The sequence below is a fragment of the Zingiber officinale genome, chromosome 5B (genome assembly GCF_018446385.1).
Source record: "Zingiber officinale cultivar Zhangliang chromosome 5B, Zo_v1.1, whole genome shotgun sequence".
NCBI classification, from domain to species: Eukaryota; Viridiplantae; Streptophyta; class Magnoliopsida; order Zingiberales; family Zingiberaceae; genus Zingiber; species Zingiber officinale.
The window spans coordinates 103,295,430-103,318,177 of NC_055995.1; the positions used below are offsets into that span (position 1 = coordinate 103,295,430).

General features: G+C 39.5%; 2 protein-coding genes across 3 annotated transcripts; one reads left to right on the plus strand and one right to left on the minus strand.

The window, feature by feature from the left end:
- The first annotated feature begins 1,709 nt into the window (after positions 1-1,709).
- On the plus strand, positions 1,710-6,794 carry LOC121985240 (ATP-dependent Clp protease proteolytic subunit 5, chloroplastic-like). 2 transcript variants are annotated; one of them, XM_042538564.1, is made up of 9 exons: positions 1,710-1,905; positions 1,998-2,102; positions 2,208-2,325; positions 2,420-2,512; positions 2,861-2,906; positions 3,004-3,076; positions 3,577-3,611; positions 3,692-3,780; positions 6,398-6,794. In XM_042538564.1, the coding sequence occupies exons 1-9, from the start codon at positions 1,778-1,780 to the stop codon at positions 6,587-6,589; spliced, it is 879 nt and encodes a 292-aa protein (XP_042394498.1). In that variant the 5' UTR covers positions 1,710-1,777; the 3' UTR covers positions 6,590-6,794. The 2 variants fall into 2 exon arrangements, with proteins under 2 accessions (XP_042394498.1, XP_042394499.1); XM_042538565.1 differs by having other exon boundaries at positions 2,004-2,102.
- Positions 6,795-8,991: 2,197 nt separating this feature from the next.
- On the minus strand, positions 8,992-10,853 carry LOC121985242 (diphthine methyltransferase homolog). Its single transcript, XM_042538566.1, has 3 exons — positions 10,663-10,853; positions 10,221-10,543; positions 8,992-9,954 (listed from the first exon to the last, which is right to left on the minus strand). The coding sequence occupies exons 2-3, from the start codon at positions 10,537-10,539 to the stop codon at positions 9,227-9,229; spliced, it is 1,047 nt and encodes a 348-aa protein (XP_042394500.1). The 5' UTR covers positions 10,540-10,543; positions 10,663-10,853; the 3' UTR covers positions 8,992-9,226.
- Between the last annotated feature and the right edge of the window lie 11,895 nt (positions 10,854-22,748).

A 22,748-nucleotide genomic window follows, 5' to 3' on the forward strand; every position in this document is an offset into this window, starting at 1 on the left:
GGTGCAATGAGTAGTTTTATATGCAAGTGTGCTCGCAAGTCGCATGACATTCAACCCTGTATGGAAGCCTAGTATGGTGATATGATGGGTCACATAAGTTGAATGCCCTTAAATGCAAGTGGGAGATATAAGTAACCTATAACCACTATAAAGCATTAAAACGGGTAAATAACCTATGCCCACTATAGGGGCATTAATACATGTAAGCAACTTATGCCCACTATGGGACATTGATACATGTAAGTAATCTATGCTCACTATGAGGCATTAATATATGTAACCAACCTATGCCCATTATAGGACATTAATATAAAGGTAAGTAACTCCCTAATGTAAGTAACCTCATATTCCTATCTTGTCCTATAAATACATATTTCTTGTGTGAAGTATGTAGGAAAAAAAGGAAAAAAAGGGAAGGGGGTCTAAGAAAGAAGAGAGCGAGAGTCTCTATCTTGTTGAGAAAAATAAAAGAACATTATCATCACACATATTACTAGGTTAAGGTTGAAACTTTGAAACATAATATTGATAGTTCGAGATATGTGACTATCATCTCAACTTCGAGCAGTTCATGGTTAGAGTTCACAATAATTTCAAAAGTTTACACTATCGACGATTGATACTTCACCCACCAAGGTATAAGATTTAATTTTCTAAAGTAGAAATAAATTATGTGTTTTATTTTTATAAACATTTAATAATTTTTTAAGTATTTAACAATCGAGTTTCAATTTTAATAAATTAATAGATGATTTTTTTTAATGACGGGTTGGCCAAGAATATTGGATTAAAGTACATAATCTATGGTGTGGAGGTTGAGAAACTGGACAACGGGTGTAAATAAAAAAAAAAGCATTAAAAATTACAGGAGTATTTGTTTTTTTTTTCATTCATTTTAATACCCTCTATTCTCATTCATAAAAAGCTAACAGAATTAAAATAAAATGATAAATTTATTGTTTTTAAAATGTTTATGATAAATTTAATATTGGAAAATAACGATAAATTATACTAAAATTCCGGATAACAAGCTTAACTTCTTCCTAATCCTTGTATTAGGAAAAAAATTATTTTTCACTTTCTGTATGTAATTTTTTTTATATTATTTCTCTAATATATATCGATTTATCTAATTACTCTTATTTTTAAGTAAAAATATTTTAAATGAAGTATAATTTTTTCTAAATGTAACACATTTAAATTATATTTTAATATATTTTTTTATAAAGTTGAGCACGACTCTTTTTCCACTTAATCAATTTATTGATGTACTCGATTCTATTTATAAAGTTGAGAAATGATATCTTATTTTATATTTTTTTTACCTGTAAAAAATAATAAAAAATTTTATTTTATAAAAATAATGATATAATTTTTTATAAATTTAATATCATTTAATTAGAATATAGTATATCAATTGATTTTGTGTTTAATTTAATAAAAAATATATTAAATTTTAATTTAAATAGATTTAATTTATGAAGAATTATATCTGGTTTTTATTTTTTTTATTAAAAAATATGAGAATAATTAAGTAAATTGGCGTGCATCAAAGAGTTGACATAAGTAAACCGTGGAAACAATTTTTTATTTTTTTTAATGACGGACTGAGGCGGAACTTGAATTTACATACAGTGAGATTAGCACAATTTACCCATTTAATATATTTTTTAAAAAAATTAATACCGGTTCAATAAAACCATCCAGACACATCCTCTCCTGTTCGGTCGCGTTCAGATCAGCTTCGTCTCCCGCAACCTAGGCAACAGCTAGCTCCATGGCCATCACGGCGGCGACGACGATGACCACGGTACCTGCCCCCGCCGCATCCCCTCTCCAATCTCTCCGCCGGAGAAGCCCTCCCAGTAACCTTCGCTTCTCCTTCTCCTTCTCCGCTTCTCCCAAGTACTTCTCTTGGTCCATTTTCCCTTTTTATTTTTTCTCGAACATTTGTTAACTTCCGCATATGTTTCTTTAATTTCTTTCTTCTTCACCAGGAATAGCAGAAGGATCACGGGCAGATGTACCCCGCCCAAGGCTGTCTATTGGAATGGGTCTTTTGATACAGATCGATCTGAGAGAAGAGGAATTTGGTCTATTAGGTGCCCACCTTGCCCCCTCTCCTTCTTATTTACTTACTAAGCGTTGAATAGATGTGAGCAAAATGGTGTCTTTTGGCGCCTGACCTCTATTTGGTTCCGATGTAGGGATGATTTGGCGGTTCCATCGTCGCCTTACTTCCCGGTAATGGCTCGGGGAGAACAGGGCCCACCGCCCATGATGATGGAGCGCTTCCAGAGCGTCATCAGCCAACTCTTTCAGCATGTATGAAACTAGGGTACCTGATATTGGTTTTAATTTGACCTATCCTTTGGGTTTCTGTGGTAACGACTCAACGAGGCAAAATTTCTGTTTGTAGAGAATTATTAGGTGTGGTGGACCTGTGGATGATGATATGGCAAATATAATCGTCTCACAACTTCTATACTTAGATGCAGTTGATCCTACCAAGGTATAGTCTTATGTTTTCACTAAATGGACGTTGCTAGATTTGATGTCTCCACCAGCGGATTTGGAGCAAGGAAAACAGATATTTATTTTTCTAATTAATTCCATTCACCCATAGAACTGGTTTCCACCCTGGGCAAATCTTAACTATTGGTATCATGTATTTATAAATTGTATATCTTCTTCATTGTAGAGAGGAGCTTTTATTGGGAGCTGTAAGGCTTCTTGATGTTACTATATAATGTGTATTTTATGACAACATTTTACTATTATATCATGATTGATGAAGTTGATCTTAAAGCATATTAATCATTGAAAGGGTTCTGAAATTAGTATTTGATGTGGATCGTAGGATATTGTCATGTATGTGAACTCTCCAGGAGGATCAGTTACAGCTGGTAATTTTCCCTCCTCTTTGTTCCTTCCATTGTTATCATCTAATACATTTTGTTAGAAGTTTTATTCTAAAGATATTTTCTCATGTCATTCTTCCAGGCATGGCCATTTTTGATACAATGAAGCACATAAGACCGGATGTTTCTACTGTTTGTGTTGGTCTAGCAGCCAGGTAAATTGTTTTACTCTAGAAGCTCCTCATATTTGAGTATGGTTTTAACTTTTTGACTTGTATTTACTCTCTGCATTTGGCTGTTCATTAACTTCGTGGAAATTTTTTATAGCTTGTGACTCTCTTTATATTTAATTACCAGCGCATCATCTTAGGTTAGGTTGGTTTCAGTATTATGTAGAACTAATATTATTCTGTATAAAAGGTTTTATTGCAAACACTCTTTATCACACTACTTCCATCAAATTATCATCAATTCTGATTATTTTTGGATGGTAAACTGTGGCAACTCTGATTTACCAATGTATCCATGTGCCTTAGATCATGGTGGTGACCAAGTGGAACCATGGTGGAAGTTGTTTCATTTTGATAATTTGATGCATAGATCATTCTTATTGTCCGTATTCTTATTTCTTTGCTTACTAACATGTTCCATTCTTAGATATAGTCACTTTGATGACCACTAATCTAACTTGTTATATCTGCATTTTCAACGACAGCATGGGTGCTTTCCTCCTTAGCTCTGGAACAAAGGGTAACTCCTAGTCTATGTTGCTTCACAAGCTTGTTAATAAATCTTCCTATTTTATGTTTATTCAAATCAACCTGATCCAGGGAAAAGATACAGCTTACCAAACTCCAGAATTATGATTCATCAACCTATAGGGGGTGCTCAAGGTGTGCAAACTGAAATAGAAATTCAGGTAAAGAAATTTTCTGAGAATTTGCTTGACAATAATGATTCTAGATCTCAAACTTAGAGGAATTTGTTTGCATGGTTTCTTCATGACTTTGAAGAGATGCCTTTGTGATACAACACTGAATCTAATAATTTCACAGGAATCTTAGTACTTGAAACTCAAATTTCATTAATGGAATATTATTCAACTTGAAGGGATTGGGGTTCTTTTGAAAGGTGAATGGTTCAATCTCTGAACCCTACAAACTCGGCAAACAAACAACCAATTCCTATCCTACTAAATAAAATTTCAATTTCGCAATATGACTTGACTACCTCAATAATAACTTATAACTATTTTTAAAAATATATATAACAATTTAGAACTTTTAATTTAAATTTTCAAATTTTATACCGCATCATTTTTGTTGTCCAAGATATAACTTGACTCCAAGCGAATTTTACACCATTTGACTTTGTTTTTCAAATTGATGATTCTGAGGGTGAGACATGACCAATCACAAAAGTGAGAATGACATATACTTTATCTTGAAGGATGGATCGAGAAAAAGATTAATTGCACAAGAGTCGAGATAGAGAGACGTTCTTCTGTTTGCTTATGCAAAAATAGGGAAAGGATAGGTTTGAAATGTTCGCAGATCAAGTTAGGTCCATTTTTTCATCCATATGAAATCAAACGGAATGGGTTTTCTTCTCTCGAGCAAATTCTTTGGTGAGTCAACAACATGACAATAGGGAAATTCTCCAGCTAGCTCCCTGTGAGCTTGTGGCAAGACCACTGACTGGCAACGAGCTTGCAACCATGGACTAACTGTGAGTTGCATTCACGGCCTAGTCGTGGGTCCTGACCCTGGCTTGAAGAAGTGTTCATTTGATAAAATCAACATGCAAGGAGGAGGGCTTAAAATATGAGAGTTAGTATACGCTCTAATTAAAAATTTGAATTAATATTTAAAAAAGTTGACAAATTAAATAAATATGCATTAGAATCAATCCTTCTTCTAATATGTTTAAGTAAATTGGACAAGAAGGCTACTAAAGTAGATTTCATGATTTAATTGTATTTATATATGCAAGAGAATAGTTTACTGCAATTTTTTATAATAATCAATGCATAATATAATTTTTTTCCCCCCTTGCATGGGTATATCTTTTACAACTCAACAAAAGTCACAGTGTGGTGACAAGTATTATATAAAAAAGTCAGCTCTCTATGTAGAGCTTTAAAGTCATAACTAACTCCAAAATCCCACATACCAACAAAACTCTAATGAGCTTATCGACTTAGATTTTACTTTACGATAGTTATTTTGTTTATTTTATCTTTTGATATCTCAGAATAGTACATGAGAGTTATCATATGCCATCATGATTAGTAGCTTGCCGAATGTTCTTTAGAAGGGTGAAGTTATAAAGGGGTTCTTATCGGGTATGTAATTAGGGAACTCTTCGAAAATCTAGTAGGGAGATCTTCTAAGGCCAGGTGAATCCCCTAAGGTTAAGTCATCAAAAAGTTTTAATATTTGCTTAGTTAAATGGCAACATTATTTGTGTCATGGTTTGGGGGCTTTTTTTTTTTGGAGCTAAATTACCACGAGATATGTTTAGGGGTAAGTTATATGAACTGAGTTATATGAACTAGGCAAAGGTTCTCCGAATTTAAGTGAACTAACAAGTTTGAGTGTTGTCTCTAAAGTCTCTAGCACTTTTAGATATTTAACTCTTTTTTTTAAAAAAAATTTGAGTACATGTGTCTTCAGTGTGCAATATTTGTGTAGGCTAGTATTCACTTCCCTATCACTTTGTAATATGATTTGTTTTTGCTCAAGGTAGTTTTCTTACACTTAAATTGTATTCAATGTTTATGGCTCTAAAGTAGGCTTTCCTTAAAGTGGATGAAAATAAGTTATCTTATTCTAGTTTTATTGGCTAAGTGAGCTCATGAATTGCTAAACTGTCAATGGTTAATGAAAAAATTAGAGAGTAATGCAGTACGTACTTGATAGATACAGTATATACTATAAACATAATATTGCAGATATGTGGAAAAATGAAGACAAAACTATATTGATATTAGGACTCAGGAAAAGAATCTATTGCTTATATGTTCCACATGCTCCTCAAATAAGATTAAACAAATAAATTAAGAGAGTTTTTGGAAAAATCTAGATTGAATTTATTTGACCATTGTAAATAAATTTATACTTGGAGGAGAAAATGGATGTAGGGAGACGATATGGAGGACATTAAGTTGTATATGTAGGTTTTGGATTCAGTAAAAGAAACATAATAGGTTGTACAATTTTAGATTTTGTAACATCTTATAAATTTATAATTGTTTATAACGTTATTGAAATGAACGATATTCTCAGTTATAATTTTCCATTTGTGTAAAAATTGTAAATTCTTACATGGTGAAAGCTTTGTTAATCAATGATTGCTAATGGTGCTAGATTTATGAATTTGGAATTGGAAAAAGAAGGTTTGTTTCTAGTTTCTACTAGATGGAGATGGTGAAATTGCTAGATAACAATGCAAGTGTCACAACTCGCAGCCACACAGTACAGTAATTATTCATCACTATGTACTGATCAAATTTTATTTGGTTGTTACTCTTGCAGGCAAATGAAATATTTCACCACAAGGCTAACTTAGCCAGCTACCTGGCATACCACACTGGTCAAAGCCTGGACAAGATCAACCAAGATACTGATCGTGACTTCTTCATGAGTGCCGCAGAAGCGAAGGAGTATGGGATGATAGACGGGGTTGTAACAAATCCTCTCAAAGCCTTGCAAACCTTACCAGCCTGAATTAGTGAGTATAAGATTAGGTTGATTAGTTTTATGTGAAGCTTCAGGCTCAGACTAAAATATTTTCCATACAAATTACAGACAAGTTTCACATGTAGTTTCCTTTTTTTTGTTTCTGTTTTTTTTTTCTTTCCATGAATTTTCTTGTTTAAAGTATTAGTCATGAATGTGCAATTAAGTCGTCAATATGCATCACTTTTATTTACGTTTATCAACTCTTTACATCGTATTTGACTCAAACCATTGTGTAACTGGATAATTTCCGTGTTAAAGTAGTTATACGCCACTCTTAATCATGATCAAAGTGATTGTGTTTTTCCATTCGAATAGGTTATAATCACTTGTTGCCTGAAAAAGTTTTCTCTGCTCACCACCCTTTGTCATAACGTCTTCCTTCGAATTTGCTTAAAATTTTAAGGCTTATCTAAATAATGTCTTAAGGTGGCCATGGAGGAGCGCCTGGGGTGCATCATCTGTTGTGGCATCGATAAAACATTTCTGCAATTAACCAAGGATCTATGGAATTTCAAGATGTACTACAGAATTAATTTCGTCTAATGGGAGGAGAACCTTTGACTGTCAGTTGCAGAGTAATGAGCCGTTCACATTTTCAAATTTATTCTGATACTCAATAAAAAAATTTTATGAGATTAAATCAGTTACCTTGATCTTGGATATGCTACCTATATTATCCCACCGAAAAAAAACGTTAAAAGATTGCTGTGAAGATAAAGACACTTTCCTGGGGCTGGACTCCAATTGTTTCTTTATAGACATCTCGACTTCGGCCTGTAATTGCTTTCTTGCTAATCATCTCCACTTGTTCTCTACTCTTACCTCATAACTAAACATGAGAGTTGACCTTATTCAATCCACTTAGTCCCCTTATATCCCACTTTAACTAAGTTACCTATCCCTTGGCCAACCTCAGTCCACTTTGTTCAAAGTTCATGCAGTTTAGCTAACCTAAGCCAATTTCATATCTTATCTGCTCAGACATCTTGACGCATGAAGATTAATATATAGTTGGCATTAGATATTTAATTTATACAGATTAATTCTCTGGACAGACGATCCATCAACTCAACCTTCTTAGACTAACTGTTCATTAAAAAAAAAATAATCCATTAATTTGTTCAAGTTGAAACTCAATTCTTAAATATTTACAAAATTGAGAAGGCATCTGGTAGGCCTTATTACCTCGAGACGAGACAGACGAGCTATATAGTCACTGGAGACTTATCAAAAAGGAGAGTAAAGTACCATGTCAACAGAGTTTAGAGACCTCCTAGAAATTCAATTTCAGGCAACAACTTATTGTCATTCCCACTTCAGTCTCCAATTATTTTCTTTCTAATCATCTCCCCTTCAATTATCTCCCCACTTCATTTTCCTATTAAACTTGAGACTCATTCCATAAACCTCAATTCAATCCAACCTTAACAACTCTGACCGAATTATTTATGCAACAAAATAGCTATGATATATAATTTATACAGCTTAAATATATTGTAGCTCTATAATCGAATGAACTTGTGCTTTCTTTGTATACGACTTAAGTGTATTACAATCGAATGAACTCGCATTGGGACAACCACGACTGAATCAGTGCCAAACACCACCTAGCACTGGCCAAACACAGTTAATAGAGGCTGAGCTTCGGTTGATTCAATGAGCTTGATAAAAAGAATTAAAAGGTAAAAAATAATTTGAACATTCACAAAGAATAATTTATAAACATTGAACATGTGAATTATTCCCCCGACTGCCCCACGCCAGTAATAATATACATTCGATTGTCAACTACTGATACATGGGGCCTAAGTTGACGTTTAACTACAAAGAAAGGTCGGTTAATATTGATGAAAAAAATAAAAACTATTATATATAAGTTCAGAGTCTGCTTAAATTTATATAATTTCTAAAAAAACAATATTAATTTCTAACCAAAGTTAACTAAGCATGAACTGAACAGTAGAACATTGTGACAAAACTTTGGGACTCGAGAATGGAGAATGAAAAATGAGAAAGTGATGAGAAACAAAATAAGAGATAGTGAGGGCAAAGATTGAAAAAAAAAAAAAGATCACCATAAGATATGAAGAAATTGATGGTTAAGGGTGAATTACAATTCTATTCCTAGACTATAAGCCACTGCACAAGTTAAAATTATCGATACAACTACCTGACATAGGAGTAAAAAACAAACAAAGGAAGCCCACACATGTTTGATGGAGTGGTAAAACACAATAATAAGAGAACAAGGTTCAATTCTCAAATAGAACAAACATCTTAGAGGCCGGCTTCTAAGTCTATACAAGTTGTGCTTTGAATTTACCTGGTAGAAGAACCAGGAAAAAGACCGTCTGCCTCTAGAATTAATCGGACGAAGTCCGGACATCTAGATTACACTCACTTTGTTGTATTTAGCTTCAAAAATAATACAAAATCTAAGGAAACAATAATGGAGTTGGAAACCAAGTGTTGACTATCAGCATCAAATCCTTCTTTCTTCAGAAAGAAAAAGAAAGATAAAAAAACTGAAACTCAAGTCTTATGATACAAGCCGACATAAGTTCAGTGAACATATACAATTGGAATCATAAGCTAAAGCATGAAAACCAAGATATATCAGCATCAGAAAGCACTTAATTGTAGAACTTCTGGTTGCCATATACGAAGAAGTCGATCATAAAATGAGCAAGTAGAAACCAACAATCCTTGCCTCTGCATACCTTGGGCACTCATTTCTCCCCTCTGCCAATCTGCTCCATACGCTAAAGATTCATGCTTGTGATAAGTCTCAACAACTTGAATGTCACCGTCTTCTATCCTAACAATTGCAAAACCATTGTGCATACAAGCTGTCAATACAAGGTTCGACTTGTACGGATGGTGCTTGATTCTCCAAACACCCCCTCCTAAGCAAAGGGACTTCTCGCAAACAGGTCTGGATGTTGATCTAACATCCCAAACTCTCAGAAATTCATCATAGCTTCCTGTCAGCAGAATGTTGGTATTTGCTGGGTCCTGACTGATGCAACACACACCCATCCTATGTGCCTTGCCGTTCCGAAACACTACATCATCTGTAGGAGCCCGCAAATCCCAGCAGCTAAAACAACAATCATCTGATCCACTGTATAACAAGTTTGGGCGCTGGGCATCAAAAGAAGTCGCCCAAACTTCATAATCATGGCCTAGCCATGATTGTGATACCTGGACTTTGTCATCCTTTACAGCAACCAGGGATAACGAGCCATCTGAATGGCCTAATGAAATAGATGAAGCTGATGGATGCCAGTCCATGCATAAGCACATGGAAGAACTTATGTTTTCTGAGCAAGTTTCTCTGAGCATATTGCCTAAAATGTAAATGAATTAAATTTATATTGGAAATTGACTTTTCATAGATCAAAAGACAATAGGTATGACAATGGATAACTCTAGTGCCTACAAGGTATAATGCGTCAGATAGGAGAGGCATATATTGACAAAATTGAAGATAACAAGGGAGCAGATGAACACCTGACCACTATCAGTTTGCTTGTTGAGCAGCAGAATGTTATAATAAGAGTAGAATGTTAAGCAAAATTAGTTTTTTTGTTTCTAGAAGAGAGAAAAAAAGGACCTTGATCTTCTTCTTTCAGTTGAGATTCTAACTTGTAGAGAACAACGCCGCCATCAGCACCGGCTTGAGCAAGCAAAGGAGGCGCATTCTGTCCCCTCGGACTCCATTTTAAATCGAAGACGCCAATTGTTGGTACGCGACAGAGCAAGCTGAGACCATCGCGCGTTGAAAACAGCGAAGTGCTTCCGGCACGGTGAGGCTGAGCTCCTTCTTGTAGTGTGTACGTGCCAGCAGCCAATATATCGTAGAAGGAATCATGCGGGCAGAACTCCACGACATCTGCATTTCCATCTAAATAGCAACTGCCGATGTCCATCATAAACCTGTGGGCGAAGGAACGGCGAGAGGCAGGTATTTACGAGTGAGGGAGGGACGAATTGCGTCGGTGAGGGGTCAATGAAAGGAGAGTTAGGGAATATGGCGGCAGAGGATCGAAGCGTACCCGATTGACCTTCGAAGAGGGACGTCGCCTCGCGTCGCGTCGCAGGCAGGGCAAGGGGCGGGTATGAGGCGAGGTGGCGAAAGTGAGAAAGGTTAGGGAATTGACGGCAAGGTGGAGGCGGCCGATGGCAGGACTGAAGACGGTTGTGTATTAGGGCTTACGAAGTATAAACTGAGCATCACACAATGTCCTATTCTTACCCAATTCATTAATTATACATTTATAAATAATATTTATTTAAATTTAAAAATAAATTTCATTCTTTAAATATTATAAAGAGAGAAAAAAATAGAAAAATTGGTAAGTAGTATATTGAAAAATAAATATTTAAATTTAATAAAATAATTTTGTACTCTAAATAATGATAGTTGGATAGGAAGAAAAAAAAATTATTAACATAAAAGATATTTAATTCTTTAATCGGTATAGATATGGAAGTGAATATCCAATCTCCAATGGATATGAGGACGGGTGATATGAAATTCGATACAAATCCGATTTATTGTTATCCCTACACCACATTCCACTATTAAGTTATAATTATCCAACTAACTTGTATTGTTTTCATTATTATCTCCTATTTAAATTTTGAATTAATCGGAAGCGTTGTAGCAGTTACAAAATTATAACTACTACGCATGTAGAATCCACGTTATAGCAACTACGATTTCGTAACTGCTACAACGTAAATGATAGAAAATAAGGTTGAATTCATATTGTAAGAGTTATGAAATTATAGCTGTTGCCATATAAATATTTTTTAATAAATTATATTGTGTAGTATGAAACCTAGCTATTACCATATATATATATATATAATTTAGACGATAAATAATAATATAAATAATACTTAACAGTATTAGATAATAATTAAATAATTATATATGATTAAATAATGGGATGAAATATCTTTATCAAAAAAAACTTAAAGCAATGCCTTTGATAATTTGAAAATAAAAATGTAACTTTTGCCAAAAATAAATAAATATAATAGTTTTTCAATTCAACTTCACGAAAATATTATATACAAAGTATTCTTATATCAAAATATATTTGCTGGATTAATTTAAATTTTTTAAATTGAATCAATCATTTCAAAATAATCAAAATCATTTTTAAATGGTTATAATAGTTGACACAAATTGTTTCCCGTTGTAGCAACTATAAGATAGTTATTATAATAGCGTTAGAATAAATGTACTTCGGCATAAGACATGTGATAGAGTAGTATTTAAAAAAAAAACAAAAAGCGAGCCTTTTTAGTGAAAATGTGAAGAAAAAAAAAAGAACATTTTTTATTTTTCACCATAAGATATAAATTTAAATTGGATGTGAGCTATTTATTACATGTAAATTAACTTGCCCGTGTTATATACATAAATGTTGTTCCGGTCTAAAGACATGAAAACATGAAGCGGGAAGGTAAGGGATTTAGTAGTTTTATTGATGGATGAAGACCTGGTTTGTATTTGTAAAATAAATTAAATCAGAAAAGAGGTCTTTAACATTGGCTCTCTGACATTCAAATTAAAAATAAAAGAAAAAGAATAAAAAATAATAAGGACAAAGATGAATTTTTACCTTTTTTTATACTTATTAAATTATTTTATACCTGTCTTAGTGACCCTTCATATGTTCCTGTTTAATGATATTAATTATAGACAGAAAACATCTTTGTCTTGGCGTCTCCGCATTCAATGATAGATGGAGTGTTCTTTTTTATTTTCTCTTCCCCTTATTAAGTACCCGTCTTTTCCTCTTTTATTATATCGGTTCATTACACTGTCAATGGCATACCCCGAATCGAATGGGTGGCCCGCCTGACCCGCTCTCCTACCGATCGAGCTGACCGTACGAAGTTTCATCCAGACGATCGATCAGACAGCGGTTCCTTCGATTAGGCTATGTAGCCCCATCTCGCTCGAGCACCGCGGTTGAGTCTCTGAGCCTTGACTTTGACCTCCACCATGACCATTGACATGTGCTAGGTGGGCTCCTCCTTACTGCCGCATTACAAGCCTCTCCCTCAAGTCTAGTCGAAGGAGGCTGCAAGTCCGACTGACTGGACAAGAAGATATGTTTTCAACGACTTTAAGGTCCGTTTGATCCATATGCTTCAATGGCCGATCGGATTGTGCTTTGTCTTTAATCGTTGATCGGCCTATCAGCCAAAGCCAAGCGCCGCTTGGCTTCATTTTGTCGTTGTCGGGTTTAGCCATGTGACCTGTTCATTAAGCCGATCGGGAAGATGAGCAGCAACACTTGGCACATGTTTTCCTTTTCCTTGTGCGTCCTCGGGCGAACTCGGTCTTGGCTGACGTCATCCAAATTTCTTGAAGATCGTGTAAATCCCTGATAATTATGGTCGAGCATGCAGTCATACCTTTTTAATTAAGCTCATTAAATGTTATCCGGTGACCGAAGGACACGTGTCCCTCACTACCGCCGCACGCTCGATGTGACAGGCGGTTATCCTCTCGTAACGAGGCGTGCACCTTTTCAAAATCAACAATGGGATCTGCTTCTAGGTTTCCGTAACTTTGGATTGGACGATTGAGGTCGATCGGGCGTGAGATTTATAAGCCTCGCGTGCGTCGTCATCTTCCTCACTATGCGCCTTCGTCTTCGAACTTTCCAACGACATTGCGTTCTTCTTCATTTCCAGTGATCGTAGCGATCTCTCTAGTAAGCTTTCTGTACCCTTTGACCTGATCTGTTCGTTGTTCTTAGCGTCCTTTCTTTCAATCGAACTTCTTGGCTGTTTCTTGTCGACGTTTATTTCTAATGGCAAGCTCCTCTCAACCCCCCGACTCCGTCCCTAGGCTCTAGTACACATCCATTGAGTCCAGGTTCGACCGAGGCAATGCTGAGAGTTTGAGAGCTGCCTTTGAAATTCCCTCCGATTATTAAATCGGTCTTCCTTCGGCTTTTGACCGCCTGAACGAGCCGCCTCCGAGTTTTGTATGCTTCTTTAGGGACCAATTTACCGCCAGTCTGCGGTTCCTGATCCACCTTTCTTTTCTGCTATTTGTAAATATTTCTGTATTTCTCTCCATCAACTACTGTTGAACTCCTTTCGGCTGCTGTACGAGGTCGTCGTTCTGTTCCGCCTATACGACATTCCTCTTACTCCTAGGCTCTTCCACTATTTCTATTATCCCAAATTGTCCGAGCCGGGGACTTTTCTCTTCCAAGCCCGAGTGGGTCTAGCAGGGGAGGATCCACAATTTTAAATTTGAGGGGGCCGCATGCTAAGTGACAAAAATAATTATCGTCAGAAATTTATACACCCTTGAACAACCTCTGAATTCTCAATTTACCTAGAAATCACCGTCCTAGGTTACCGTGGTTGACAAGACAACAATAGCGAACAAGCTCAAATGTAGTTCCGACACGAAATAAGGGCCAACGACCCTTCTCAAGTTGCGATATTACTTCAAGATTTTGGTATCAAACTACCAATAGAAAATTTAGCTTACGAACTTTCTAAATATGTAATCAATTTTGAATTCTGATGATCAACGATGCTACAATTGACAATGAAAGCAACAACAATGATTTTGGAGTGAATTGGAAAAGACCGAGATGTCTAGCCATAGGAGAGAAAATGCCTATATCATAAATTAGAAAAGATTTCTATATAGTAATAAACTAATAATATTATTACTAATAATATTATTACTAATAATATTTGTATATAATTAATGATCAGTAGTTTCCTTTTGTTAAATTTAATTTTTTTTTCAACATAATTCCTATCAGGTAAATTTAAAAACACCCAAAAGAAATATTTTTCTCTTAAATTATATAGCATATTTAATAAGTATATTATTCTTCGATTATATAAAAATATATTAAAAAGGAAGATTAATTTCATCATCTTGTACTCCTTCACCATTAATTAAATTCGAATTATATCTGTATACTATATATATATCCTAGTATATATAATATAACCATGTATATATAGGAGGATTTACATGGAGACTTGGGGGGGGGGGGTCGTGGCCCCCCCAAGCCCCCTTTAAATCCGCCACTGGGGTCTAGTCTTTTTTGACAAGATGTCGTCCTCCAACAAGCATTGGATCGGAAGGACTATTACTTCTTTGTTCGCTTTCCCGAGCGGCCTGACTTTTCAACCAGCTAGCATTTAGAGGTGTCGAACCCTCCCAAGCTCAAGAAATACAAGAGCCGACCGGACTACCTCCATACAGCTTCGAGCTTAGCTGGTCAGAAATACCATATCCATAAGTTACTGCTGGAGGACGTCCTCTACCTATTTGGCCTGAGCTTGATCCGCATAAGGCTTCCGTCCAGTTTAGGTATGCTCTTTCTTTTCCCTAACCTTTCAATCTAACTGATTTTTCTTCCTTTTGTACAACTCGAATCATGTTGTGAACACGTCTAGAGGCAAGTGTAAGCTTGCGTACACAAACATCAACATCACGACCGTGGCCAAGCTGGAGAGCTACGGCTTGCAACCAGTTGGCTCCTATGAAGATCCACTCGGAGAGAGCACAGGCGTGCTAGCCCAAGGGAGTGAAGGGGTGGCTAGCCAAATGGCTACTGGCGAAGCGATTGGTGTATCGAATCCTTCACCAGAACAGCTTCCGGTGATTCCGGACGAGGGGGTCTCAGAATCGGCTTCCTCCGGTGAGCCGCTGATCAGCCGAAAGAGGCGTTGTGCAAAGGTTGCCTCCCGATCCGCATCCTCCGCGATGCGGTCCCCAGCCAGGATCAGCCCTTGTCTTCCTTCTGAGTGGGGTGAAACCTTAACTCCGGTTGTTCAAACAACGGTCGTTCCCCACACGCCCCTTTCATCCGATTAGACGTCTTCCCTGTCCGGACTACCACAAGGAATGATCTGCTCACCATCGGTCGCTTTCATACCGCCTCCATTGCCGAAGGCTCAGCAGTGTTGCATCCAACCGGCTTCAGCATCTCAATCGACTAGCAGAGCGACTACAGCCCCGTCCGCTCCGAGTGGCCGGCGTCATATAATGGTGATCATCCATCTGCCTACGGATGAGTGGCGTGACTCCAACAACGCTGAATTCCGAGCCCTCGAGTACCAAATAATTATCTAGGGGTCTCTCGCACATATATGGGTCGATGCCCGAGCCCGAGCGGCGATCATGCCTCTAGGGGCTCGCCGACAATTATACCCAGATGTCTACTGGGGTAAGTATTTTTATATGTTCATATTTATCGTTGTTCGGCCCTAATTAATTTTTGCTTCCTAGCAGTATTGGGTAGAAAGCCTAGCTATGTGCCAAAAGCTTACCTTTTTGAAGCAAGAAGTTAAACAGTTGTGCACTTCGAGCGGCCAGGCAACGGCTTCTCAGGTGCAGCTGGAACAAATGAGCACCGAGATGGCTCAATTGAGGACTGATCTAAGTAAGAGCTCCGAGCAGTTGGAGGTGGAGAAGAGCAAAGGCGTCAGCAAGCTGCACAATTGGCTCGGCTTGATAAACGGGCCAGCTCCTTCGAGTCCAAGTACAATTTGGATAACACCAAGAAGCTTTGGGCCATCGAGGACTTGGAGATCAAATATAAGGAGTTTCGGGTGTTGGCCCAAAACCTAAAGGAGGTTGAGGCCACATTGAAGGTTGAGCGGGATGGACGATCGGCCGAGCAAACCATCGCGAAGACCCAGTTTGATGCAAAAGATAAAGAGCTGGCTAAGTTGAAGAAAGAGTTGGATGCCTTCTGAGTGGCCTTAGAGATTTACTAGGGAGCCGAGTCGAGCAAGTTTGAGCTGCAGAAGAAAGCCTACCTCCGCTCAGATGCTTTCAATGACAGGGTTACCGACTAGGCTCTCCGCCTCTTTAACCTTACTACCGACGGGACACTCAACCAACTTAGGGACGATGACTACATTCCGGTTACTTTGACCAGCAAGGTCATCAGTCAAGATAAGCTGACTGAGTCACTGCCCGATGATGTTTTAGATTATCTTGAGTGAGCTTTGTTCATGCGAGTTTTGCTTCTGTAATTTCATTGAAGTATCAATGAAGGATCGTTTGTCTAGCGAACCCTTATTATTTTTGTCCCCTTCTTTTTCATCCCCTCTTTCCGTTCGGCATTTTCGGTTTCTTCCGTTGCATTTTCGGTTTCTACTTGCATTTAGCGCACGCTGCGTTGCTTATAGTAGAATTTATCACACACTGAGTTGCTTATGTTGGGGATCGGTGGCCGGCTTGAAGGGGGGTTGGATAGACGACATCCCCAAATCGATTGCTTCCTACACTCGTTAGTATGCACAACGGAAATACAAACTAACTACAAATATGAAAGCTAAACACTAAAGGGAAGAAAAACAAGCAAACCGCTAACACGTTCGTTTAACGTGGTTCGGAGATTAGGGCTCCTACTCCACGACGTGTCCTTAAGGTGGACGATCCCGATTCGTCGGTGGATTAGCCCCCGGCAAACTCCGACTATCTCAAGTAGCTCCTTGTGGGGTGGAGAAACCTCACCACAATACTCACAAACACTTGAGAACAAGTAGACTACTAATTAGGGTTTACCACCACTAATTTCGTCAGGAATAACCAAGCTTCCAAGCCTTGGTTATATAGGTCGCGAGTTAAAAACTCCGCCTACTAGTCGACTGCCAAAACATGTAGTTGACTGCCCTCTGTGGAAATTCGACTGTTACATCCCAACGACTCGATACCAGTCGACTACTAAAACTAGCAGTCGACTGCTCCACACTGACTGAACGAACAGAAGCATTCTGTTCGCTCCTAGTCGACTGCACCAGTCGACTGCTACAGTGACACTACAGTACTACTACAGTAAACCCCTAAAACTAGGATTTTACTCCGAGTACAATCTCTCGTGCACTCGTACCCTCACCCTTATGACTCACTTGATGCTTATTTGCAGCCTTGACCTTTTGCCTTCAAGCCTACTTCCTTTGGCTCTCGTCACTCGGATGCATTCAAATTCGCGGCTCGTCCCCAATGCTATCCTTCGCGTATGCCTCGAAGTCGCTTCCCTCGGCCCTTGTCATCGCTGCCTTGTCCACGGTCCCTTGGATGCTCCATCTTTCACAGGACCCGAAGCCATCAACCTGAGTCGCATGTATATCCTGCAAACCTGCACAACTCAAATACACATATCAAATACAAGGGTGAACCTAACTTAAACCCTTTGCCCAAACACCAAAACACATGGTCGCACGGACTATTGGGATTGCTCCAACAGCTTATACCCCCTAATGTGGCTTCATGATCTTCCAATCGGTAATAGCCGCTCGATCGATTTCGGATTTTAAGATCGTTGCTCCACTATCTATGACGACAAGGGTTTAAGGTCGCCACTCAACCGTTGATGGAGACTAGGGTTTAAGGTCGCCACTCAACCATTGACTGAGACCAGAGTTTAAGGTCGCCACTCGACCGTTGACGAAGACGAGGATTTAAGGTCACCGCTTGACCGTTGACGAAGACAGGGATTTAAGGTCGTCGCTCGAACGTTGACGGAGATAGGGGTTTAAGGTTGTCGCTCGATCATTGATGGAGACCAGAGTTTAAAGTCGTCACTCGACCATTGACGGAGACAAGAGTTTAAGGTCGTCACTCAGCTTTTAACTTGGTTGATCGGCTCAAGAGTCTGGAAAACTTTTCGTCATTTATTCATGTCCGTCCTGCATCTAGAAGGCATATACACAAGTACATCTATATTTACTCATGCACCTCTCACCTGGCTTTGTACGGTTGGAGATGGTTCGCGTTCCATGACCATTCGAGCCATTTTTCGTCTTCATCTTCTAAATAGTATGCCCCGAGCAGAGTTTCTGTATGACCTTGTAAGGTCCCACCCATGGCGCCTCGAGCTTGGTGATGTCCCCAACTGGCTTGATTCTCTTCCAAACCAGATCACCAACTTGGAAGGATCTCGGGATCATCCTTCGGTTGTAGTTTTGCTTCATCCGCTGCCAATATGCCATTAACCGAATGGCAGCTTTATCCTGTGCTTTATCCACCAAGTCGAGCTCTATTAACCTCCACTCGGTGTTTCCCTCGTAATAGAATCGCACTCGGTCAGATTCTACTGTAACCTCCATGGGGACCACTGCTTCTCCCCCATATACCAGCTGGAATGGTGGTACGCCGGTCACCTCTTTTGGAGTTGTGAGAAGTGCCCACAAGACACTTGGGAGCTCGTCGACCCAGCTACCCCCAGCGCGGTCGAGCTAAGCTCGTAAGCCTCTAAGAATCTCCCGGTTTGTGACTTGAGTCTGCTCGTTGCTCTAAGGGTAGGTCACTGAGGTGAAGGTCTGCTGGATGTCATAGCCTTCACACAACTCCCTAAGCCTCTAACCCGTGAATTGCCTCCCGTAATCCGAGACGAGCTGATGGGGGATGCCGAATCGACACAAGATGCTCCGCCAGATGAATTTGATAACCATTTGCTCACTTATCCTTGCTAGTGGCTCAGCCTCCACCCACTTTGAGAAGTAGTCTACCGCGACGAGCAAGAACCTCTGCTAGCCAGTCGCCATTGGAAACGATCCCACGATGTCCATGCCCTATTGGTAGAACGGGCAAGACGCCGCAACTACCTTCATCTCCTTGGTCGGTCGATGCAGGATATTGAAATACCTTTGGCAAGATAGACATGTGATTACTGTCTGAGCGACATCCTCTTAGAGAGTTGGCCAAAAATATCTAGCCAAGAGAATCTTTGAGCCAACAAATGACCACCCGAATGATTTCTACAGGAGCCTTGGTGCACTTCTTGCACGATGTATTCTACATCCTCTGGTCCCACGCAGTTGAGCAGGGGTCTTGAGAAAGATCTCTTATAAAGTTGGTCTCCAATCAAGGTGAATCGTCCGACCCACTTCTTTAACTATCACACTGTCTCCTGGTCGACCGGAGTGCTACCCGATCGGAGGAATTCAATTAATAGTGGCGTTTTCCAGTCGCTCGGGAAGGCTACTCCCTCCATCCGGTCGATGTACGCTACCAATGAGACCTACTGGATCGGCTAGCTAATCTCCACTGGGGATAATGAACTAGCTAACTTAACCAGTTCATCCGCTGCTTGATTGTCCGATCGGGAGATCTTCTGTATAGTAACTTCTTGAAAATTGACCTTTAGCTTCTCAAAAGCTTCTGCATATAATTTGAGTCAGGAGTTGCTAATCTCGAACGCCCTTGATAGTTATTGGGTGGTCAGCTGAGAGTTCGAGTGAATGAAGACTTTTGTGGCTCCGACATACCACGTTGCCTGTAAGCCAACTATCAAGGCTTCATATTCGGCTTCGTTGTTAATAGCCCGATAATCTAGCCAAATTGAAAGTTGCATCTAGTCTTCCCGTGATGAAATGAGCAGAATGTCGATCCTGTTACCTTGTCGAGTGGATGAACCATCGACATATATTCTCCAAGTTGCTACTAGCTCGACGTTCTGGATCTCTGTGATGAAATCAGCTAAGGTCTGAGCTTTGATTGTCATTTAGGGTTGATATTGTTGGGGTTGCAAGGTTACAAATATAGTCCCACATTGAAAACACATGGGAAAGATCATGGGTTTATAAGAGAAAAGATAATTCCATTGGTATGAGGTCTTTTGGGGAGAGCCCAAGAGCAAAGTCATGAGGGCTTAGGCCCAAAGTGGACAATATCATGTCATTGTGGAGATATCTAAATTCTTTTCAATCCAACAATTAGTATCAGAGCCCGGACTGCCAGAAGGTTTAACCACCGACTGTGCACAAGAGCTATGGTCTGATTGAGCCATGTGGGTACAATATTGACCTCGAACAAATAAAGTGGAGGCTCCTATGTTCGGATCAAGAGGATCAGACACCAAGTAGGAAGTCCTAGTTGCGGCTATGCAAGAAAATCCTAGTAGGTCGGGTGGACCGAGGGGCAGGAAGACCTGGTGGGTCGAGGATCGGACGTGGGAAGCCTGTGGTCCCTTGTTTGAGGGGGGGATTGTTGGGGTTGCAAGGTTGCAAATATAGTCTCACATTGAAAACACATGAGAAACATCATGAGTTTATAAGAGAAAAGATATCTCCATTGATATGAGGCCTTTTGGGGAGAGCCCAAGAGTAAAGTCATGAGGGCTTAGGCCCAAAGTGGACAATATCATGTCATTGTGGAAATATCTAAATTCTTTTCGATCCAACAAATATTGGATATCAAACTCACTTAGTTCAGTTGTCCATTTGATTAGCCGCCCGGACGCCTCTGGGTTGAGGAGGACTCTTCCCAGGGTATTGTTGGTCATGATGATGATCAGATGAGTGAGGAAGTACGGGCAGAGTCTCCAAGCGGCAAGCACCAAAGCGTAAGTTAAATTTTCCAGATCAGTGTAGCGGGATTCGACGTCTTTCAATATATGACTTAAAAAGTATATGGGTTGTTGCTCATGGTTGTTCTGCTTGACTAATATCGAGCTGACCGCATACTCTGTGGATGACAAATAGATCCAAAGCGGCTCCCCGACGCTCAGTTTAGCTAACACAGGTAAGGAGTTTAGATATCCCTTGAGATCCTCCAGCGCCCAGTCGCACTTCGTGTCCCACTGGAATTTTGTCGCTTTGTGCAGCACCTTAAAGAACAGTAGACTCTGATTGAATGACTTGGATATGAATCTGAACAATGTTGTAATCCATCCGGTCAGTCGTTGGGCCTCCTTTAAGCTGCGTCACGGAGGCATGTTTTGCAGCGCCTTTATCTTGTTCGGATTTGCCTCGATACCTTGTTCGATGATGATATACCTTAGGAAGTGTCCACTCTTAGCACCGAACAAACACTTGCTTGGGTTTAACTTCATCCCGTATATCCTCAAGGTTTGACATGTTTCTTCGATATTTACACACATATCAGTAGCTCGGACTGACTTTATTAATATAATGTCGACGTATACCTCCAAGTTATGATCGATCTACTTCCGAAACACCTTGTTCATGAGCCTCTGGTAGGTGGTGCCAGTATTTTTCAGTCCAAATGGCATGACGTTGTAGAAGAGCGTTCCATCGGTCGTGATAAAGCTAACCTTTTCCTGATCCTCTTTGGCGAGCGACATTTGGTGGTAGCTTTGATACGCGTCGAGCATGCAGATCAACTCGCAGCCCGCCGTAGAGTCCACCATCTTGTCTATCTAGGGCAACGGATAGAAATCTTTCGGGCACGCCATATTCAAGTCACAGAAGTTGATGCATACTCGTCATTTGTTGCCCGGCTTGGAGACTAGCACAACATTAGCGAGCTAGCTTGAGAACTGAACTTTCCAAATATGGTCGGCCTCCAGTAGTTTCTCTATTTCCGCCTGGATGATTAGGTTTTGTTCCGCGCTGAAGTCCTTTTTCCGCTGCTTCACGGGTCGGGTGTCTGGTCGGATATGGAGCTCGTGCTGGGCGACGCTCGGCGAGATTCCGGATAGCTCATGGGTCGACCAAATGAACACGTCATGATTCTGCTTGAGGCAAGCGGACAACTTAGCCTTTTTCTCACTCTCTAGATCGGCTGCAATAAATGTGGTCACATCCAACCGGTTCGAATGAATCTGAACTTCTTCTTTTTCTTCATAAATCATTGCAGGGGGCTTCTCAATGATGATGTTCACCTCCACGCATGGGTTTTTCCTATCTGACCATCTTAATGTAGCATCGTCGAGCGGCCAATTGATCACCTTTGACTTCTCCCACTTTGTCACCTACCGGGAACTTAATCTTCTGGAAGTAGGTGGATATCATTGCTCAGAACATGTTTAGGGTCAGTCGGCCTAATATAAGGTTGTATGCTGACGGTGCGTCTACCACAATGAAGTTTGTGGCCCTTGTCCTCTTCAAGGGATCCTCGCCAAGTGAAATGGCTAGCTTAGTCCGGCCGATTGGCAACACTTCGTTGCTCGTGAAACCGTAGAGTGGGGTCGTCATCAGTACGAGTTTGTTCTAGTTAATTTGCAACTGATCGAACACCTTTTTGTATATAATGTTCACCGAGCTCCCTGTATCAACAAAAGTTCGATGAATTGTATAATTGTCAATTACCGCTCGGATAATCAGTGCATCATCATGAGAGATCTCTATTCCCTCCAAATCTTTGGAGCCGAAGCTA